Source organism: Schistocerca serialis, chromosome 1 (genome assembly GCF_023864345.2).
Source record: "Schistocerca serialis cubense isolate TAMUIC-IGC-003099 chromosome 1, iqSchSeri2.2, whole genome shotgun sequence".
NCBI classification, from domain to species: domain Eukaryota; kingdom Metazoa; phylum Arthropoda; class Insecta; order Orthoptera; family Acrididae; genus Schistocerca; species Schistocerca serialis.
The window spans coordinates 908,402,685-908,409,976 of NC_064638.1; the positions used below are offsets into that span (position 1 = coordinate 908,402,685).

The 7,292-nt window shown below is 40.5% G+C and overlaps 1 protein-coding gene across 1 annotated transcript; it reads right to left on the bottom strand.

The window, feature by feature from the left end:
- Positions 1-3,268: 3,268 nt before the first annotated feature.
- On the bottom strand, positions 3,269-5,160 carry LOC126412058 (uncharacterized). The gene is made up of 2 exons (XM_050081443.1): positions 4,887-5,160; positions 3,269-4,769 (listed from the first exon to the last, which is right to left on the bottom strand). The coding sequence occupies exon 2, from the start codon at positions 4,505-4,507 to the stop codon at positions 3,455-3,457; it is 1,053 nt and encodes a 350-aa protein (XP_049937400.1). The 5' UTR covers positions 4,508-4,769; positions 4,887-5,160; the 3' UTR covers positions 3,269-3,454.
- Positions 5,161-7,292: the final 2,132 nt, after the last annotated feature.

Genomic DNA, 7,292 nt, shown 5'->3' on the forward strand with positions numbered 1-7,292 from the left:
TTTCAGCATTACTGGATCGCATAACTGCATCGAAATTATCGTACATTTCGTTAAGGGAACGTACATATCTACAGTCTGCAATATAAAATCCGTTTTTGAGTGTACGTCCTGAAATGTTTTGTTCATGTAGCCTATCTAACGGCTTCCAGGAGCAACAAAAAAAATATTTTCAGTATTTCGCGTAATTATTGACCGAATCTAAAAATTTGACATGCTACCGTAAGTTGAGTTTAACACGACAAGTGTTACAATTAGAAAATAAGTATGTATCTTGAAGCTGATGGCGCTCAAATACTCCAATTTCATTCAGCCATTACTCAAAAATGATAACACTTAGCGACTTCCAACAAACTCGCATATAACTTGAAACCTTTAAAAAACCCTTTCTCGCTGACAGCCCTCACAATATGGTGGAAGGCAAAAAGTTTATCGTTTACTGCATTTTCGCTGTTCATGTGCTCCAACTTCAGCATCTGACAAGACGTTTTAATTTTTTACTTCTTTACTACTAATGCTATTTCGCAACACATTTTGGAGACAGTATCTGCATATATCACTAAATGCACCAACAACATTATATCACTGTACGGCACATATTTCAGGGAGGGTATGACGTGACAGACACTTGGACCTGTCAAATACTATCTTCTGCTTACACTGGCTTATAGTAAAACTTCAACATCGTACGTGACGTTTTAATTTATCACCTCGTTACTACTAATGCCATTCGCAACACAATGTGCATATAGTATCTACATATATCACTGAATGCACCTGCAACATAATATCACTGCACAGCAACTAGTTCAGGAGATATTATGTCAGAAATAATGAGACGCATCAAAAACGCGCTTCTGCTGAAAATGGAGCGCAAATCATCTAGTGTTTTATAATGAAACCACTTAGCGACTTCCAACAAACTTAAAACGTAGTTTCAATTTCTTTCCACATTTTTTCTCACTTAACGTGCTTATCGTCAAGAGTAACTCAGTTAAGAGCGCGCTAGTATGATTGTTGGGAAGAACTCGTGGCCAGCTTCGACCTGGGCTTTATGCAGGTACAATATCAAAATTGGTATGTCCGATTATTACACGTTAACTTCTCCAATTTTAATACAGTGATTTTTAATTCTTTTTTATTAGGAAACAATTTATAAAAATTCGATATGGTTCAGAAGATGATCTAAAAAAGTTACTTCGTTATTTTCTTATGTTGGAAGAAGACCTAAAACATGGAATGCATCTTCATCATCATCGTCTGGATGCTCAGGAACAGAAAAACTGTAAGTGGAGGGCTGTGAATATAACCGTTTTTTCTTCATGCTACTGACATATTTTCAGCAGGAAATTTTTTTTTTTTTGCATGATCCACTGCTCATCACACACTGGCTGGCAAGCAAACATCTATTCACTGAAGAAGTAACGAGCCTATTTCTATTTGTCACTTTTATACGATTCAACTTACTAAAAACTCTTTCGCAGTCAGCAATTGAACATGGAAGGGATAAATATGGGAGTACAAACTCTGGTAAGTCTGAACAGTTCGGAACATTTTCGCTATTTTAGGGTAGGAAGATTCCTCCAGTCATCATCGATTTGTTGTACTTGCTTACCATCGTCTAGAGATATTCTCCCTGGAAATTTTGACATAAGAGGTATTAGAGAGCTGGGTAATAACTTTTTATTTTTTCTCGCAATACGAATGTTTTCTTTTCCTGATTAGTAATAAGAAATTGGTACATCGCCATAAAAGACGGCAAAGATAGGCTTTTAATATTCATTGTAATAAAAGAACGATGTCGGGAGAGAATTCTATTGTTTCTATTTCGCTTGAAAGTACTTACGTTTTAGATCTCACACAAGAAGGGCGTGTAATTTCACTCCTGCATCAACAATGAGTGCTGTGAATGTTATGTGTGATAAGGAATGAAAAAATATATGTATATTAAGAGTTATCATAAACTCAAGAATATTTTCATTTATTATGCGAAGATTTACTCCCAAGCATGACTTTCACCTGTAATCATAAAAAGAGGCAATAATTTCTTCCACATTGCAAGACATCTTAGAATATATGCATTTACGCTAATCATCAAGATTTAATGGATGTATTGTACACTGGCAACCACAGAAAATCAGAGGTAAAGTCAGCGTAACTTAATCTGTTGGGCTGCATCCCAGCATAGTTATTCCAAAATCAACCAACAGAACAAACATAACTGGCGACCGATTTTCCAGCACCAAGTTGTGGGATCCTGCCTGCTTGTCTCTTAAAGGGGGGACCTAGGATGCTGTTTTCTAGGATAGCTAGACAACATACAAGCAAATCATATTAATGGAGTTTATTACAGTAATTGAATTGACAATACTTAACTTTCATATCGTCGGTGAAGGAACAATACCGCGTAAGTAGCAAAATAAGAATTTTACACAAGAGACTAGAAACTGTCTAAAATGCCTAATACATTTCACAGCGGCGCTAAATTTGCATCGTAGCACTACAAGGAAACATTGGATCAAATAAAAATGTGAAACAACAAAAATAGGTTTTAGAAAACTTAATTACGGTACATCCGCAGAATTGACTCGGTATTTATGCCATGATCTGTTACTTAACGGGGTATTTGTTTGTCAGTCTCCCTTCACGACTTGACACATTTACGTTGGTATCTGGTGCTGAGAAAGCTGGTAAGAACACCTTTTGGAGCATTAATTATTTTTTATTGAAAGACTTCATAGAAAAACTTTAAATAAATATACTGTTTACATAGTTCCGATAATGTCTGCACATTTCTTCAAGAAAAATCCTAAACGTCACTCAAAGGAGCAACAGAGAATTACACAGCACTGATACTCGTCACACAGTTACCTTCACGATAATTTTCGTTCATAAGGAATGTTGTCATAATAACTATGACAATCTTTAGGAAGTTGTTGTAAATGCTCCCATTTGGATTTCTTGATTTTCAGTCTTTCCTTGTATAGTTTTGGGAAGCAAACATCTCCAAGAATTTTCCTCGGACGCCTCGGTAATTCTTGCCACACCTCGTTGAAAGAAAAATAATACCATTTTAGCGGTACTGTAGCGCCCTCAGATCGGTAACTGTAGGCTCATTTTTTACAGCTCTTCCAGCCTAATTGAGTCGTACAGCCACAAACTTTCCTCTGCGTAGTTGATGAAAGAGGAATAATCCAGGTAATAGACTTCGTATGGATGTGGCTTCTTTAGATATTATAGCGCATTGACTAGGAAGTGTAACTTCACGCCCTTTAAGCTTGTACTCAATGGATCTGTGAACTGAGTCACATTCCATCTGCGTATGGCCTTTCTCCAAAAACTTTTGTGTAACCAATACTCCAGTACCAACTGCTAATCTTAAAAGAGCATTTGATAATATCACATTTCTATTCTGATATGTGCAGCCGTCAGAATACAGAATGACTTGAATGGGATTTTACTTAATCGTTCTGGACAGGGTGTCCACAATGCATGAGGCAAAACATGATGCAACCAAATCACCTTGCGTTTCATCGAACCAGTAGCATACTGCATCACGACTTTGTAAATTATACATTGTACAGTTATAAACAGCCAACTTTGTTTTATAATAAACTGCACTTGCACTTAAAAATGGGGCTACTTTCACGGCCTGTAAGTCCATGGTGTACACTGAGCAGAGCTTCTGCTGGGGATTTTTCTTGTCAGTATCTTTTTGCATCCTTGCCTGCTCTTTCCGTTCTGTGTGTTGCTTCCACATGTCTTCACTCAACTTACCAAGCCTGCAACTATAACACAAGTCGCACTGGTCTCTCTTGGGGGAAAACAAGCTAATATCACCATCTTCCAAAATCAAGTGAAGGGTAGCCAGACTTAATGGTGAAACCTTCTCCGCATGACATTTTTCCATATAGAGTCTACACAGTTGTTTCGATTGCAGAACAGGCTTAAGGTACAACTTCGATGAGGATTTCCTGCAGTAATGCGACGGAAGTTTCGGAAGAGACTCCAGGAATTCTTTCATGAAGGTTCTCTCATCTTTCTTCTTCGTCTGTTTGATTCGAGGTCGTGACGATTCTGTATCAGGACTCATCCCATGTGTGGAATTACCCATCCAATATCGAACAGTCCATTCTTTAATCCCAAGAGAATTGAGAAATATCTTTTTGCATACTTTATGTTTCTCCATCTCATTTATCAAATGATAAATGAGCGTCCCTTTTCTCCTGGATTCGCCGGTGTTCTTCCCTGGACGTTTGGTTGGAATTGTGTCCACAAGGTTGGTAACGTAAACCTTCCTCTGACCCCACGACATCGTTTCCCAAAATGTGTTAAATACTGCCTGCCTATCATCAATAGAAAACTGATGACACTTCCTTTGAACGGATTTCTGGCACATCTTCGATTTACATGTTGGACCTAATTTTCGTGCCCCTCTTGGAGTATCATGAGTGATTTTACCAATTCGACTTCTTCTGTATACAATATACGCCTGTCCACGCATTCTCATAATTTTATTGGCAATTTTCTTCCAATCTTCAGGATGTGGTTTAGACTTCCTTTTCCAGTAACTGCTTACGTCACCATAAAATTCTTGCCAACATCACTGTCAGCATCATTATTGCTCCCGTGATCTTCCGATAATTTATCTAGAGTGTTTGGCAAACAATGAGCAACATCGCATAGGAATGAGTGTGAAATACTGTCGTCTCTAGTGGAAACTGTGACTGTAGTTTCATTTTGAGCTTTGTTGGTTACAGCCACTGAAGTTTCTAGAAGGTAAAAAAATTATAAATTAATTTTAGCAGACAAAGATGAGTTCAAATTCATATTTTTATGAGAACGACGGCGTCAGTAATATTATTAACAATAAGCCCAATAAAATTTACCTTTGTCATTAGATGTTGCAGGAACAGTAACCGAGAACCCCATATACGAAATTAATTTATCTTCGGTAAATGTAACTTCAGCGTTACGACTTTTCTCGCCTGTTGTTTGTTCTACATTTACGGGAGATCCTACAAGAAAGCGGACAGTCTAGAAACCTTTGGCAGAAATGAATAAAGCACAGAACGAGTGAAGTGGGGGCGTTCCGATTTATATCACAATAAGACACCTTACGGTGCTACTAGCATTCAAATGTGAATAATAAAACATTTTTCTTACCGCAGCTTTCATAAGCTGATTTCAGTTGAGAAACAATTTCTTCTTCGGTAAAAAGTTCGTCATCTATATCGCTGTCCATTATGACGAATGAAGCTACAAGCATGGAACCACTTGCGAGCACTGTTGAATACTTAATACGGCAGTAACAATGTGTCGTCATCTATATCACTGTCCATTATGACGAATGAAGCTACAAGGATGGAAATACTTTCGAGTACTGTTGAATACTTAATACGGCAATAACAATGTGCTGTGGCTGCGTGCGCTTTTGTATTTACGCGGTATTGTTTACAGTATCCATAGATTATAGATACACGGTATTTAATTCTCTACAGCTCCGCGGTATTACCATCTATTTATTTGCTGTGTCCCATTCGCGGTATTGTTTTAGACCATTTTTTCATGGTAAATAATTAAAAATTCGGCATTATGGCGTTAATAGCAGATGCGCGTAGGGTCAACGGCATCATCTGACTGAAAAACGAAAAATCGGCTGTTTGTCAGTTACGCGGTATAGTTCCTTCATCGACGATATGTACAAGGTGGCGTCGCAAGCAATTGGCGACATGCAAATAATCAATGTCCTTCGAAATACACATTTTCTATGCAAGTAATTGACATGGATCACAAGTCAGAGCTCCTCTAGTGCGGCTCTTCTAGTGTGACTCTTCTAATCCTCTTTTCTAGTGCAGGCGAAGCTATGTGGTGCGTCGCTCTTATTCTCTTCGTGAAGAGGCCGCTCCTGTTGTGATGATGTCCTAATCAGCATGCTATTGGCTGACATCATCTCACAGCCCTCGTTCTTGACCTTCGTGCAGGCGCTTGTCGTTTCGCCAGAACATTCCTCCCCTCGTCCCCAAAGCGACGGATCGTCATCGTGTAGGGAGTGCGAAAATGGCAAGAGAGGCAGGAATGTGGGTGCTGTGCTGGACCGGAAGCTGTGGCTACAATTGACGTCAAGTTTTTAGTCGTACCCTCCTGATGCCATGAACCAAATGAAGAAGGCGGTGACTGCTGCGGTGTGGGCGGGTCCAGCTCCATCGGTAGGACGAGAGAAGGCGCAGGAGGTGAAGGCTCCGTCTCCCTGGGGTCGTCCTGCAGTGTTGTGATGACACCCTCTGGCAGATGCTGTGGCTGTGCTGTCCTCAGGATCCGTGATCTGGGGGAAGAGACACTGAAAGAGCATCATGCATGTGACAGAGATGAAGCTGATTTTGATATGTCGGTGCTGCAAGCTATCTGGACCTGAAACAAGATACAAGCAAGCGCCAAGTTGATGGACAATCTCTCCTCGCGCCCACAGTCTGCTGCCATTAAAAACCCTGTAAAAGACAATGTCATGCGACGTGAAGTGATACTTGCGGCCTTCCTTCGGCGGCAGATGCTGAGGTGGGTGGAGCAGATGGAGCAGTGTCCGACGGTGGCGGCTGCGAAGCAATTCCGTCGGCGATGGTCCGTCTCGTTGGTGCGAACGGTAGGAGGCGAGAAACAGTTGCAATGCTTGATCCCTGGTGTGTGCGGTGCGAAGTTTGGCTGTGGATGGAATGGAGCATTAGTTAGATGCCGTATGCCATTGCGTTGACAGAATGTTTCAGATTAATTTGACGAGATCCGAGGCGTATTGTCCGACACTATGACTTCAGGTAAGTCTCTGAAGCAAAAAATAGAGGACAACACCTGAATTGTGCTATGTGACGCTGTCGATTTCAATGTCACAGCAGAAGGAAGCTTGCTATACGAATCAACCACAATCGACGAACGATTGTTCCAAAAAGGTCCTGCAAAGTCTGTGTACACACGTTGCCTTGGTACCTGCGACTTAGGCCAAGCAGAGAATTTTTGTGGCGAAGCGGGCTGATTTTCATCATCCGCGTGACACTATGACATCATCCATTCTATTTGGGCGTCCATACCCTGTGAAGTACAGTGTCGATGCACTAACTGTTTTGTACGAACAAACCCCCCAGTGTCCTTGGTGAAGTAACTGCAACACTTCTTTTTGCAAAGCTTTAGGGATCAACACACGTGACTGTCCACTGTCATTCTGAACAAGAATCACACCGATCTGTGTAGCGAGGCTATGCCGACGTGTAAAGTATCGGCGCACTACAGAGTTGTTTATGCTATGT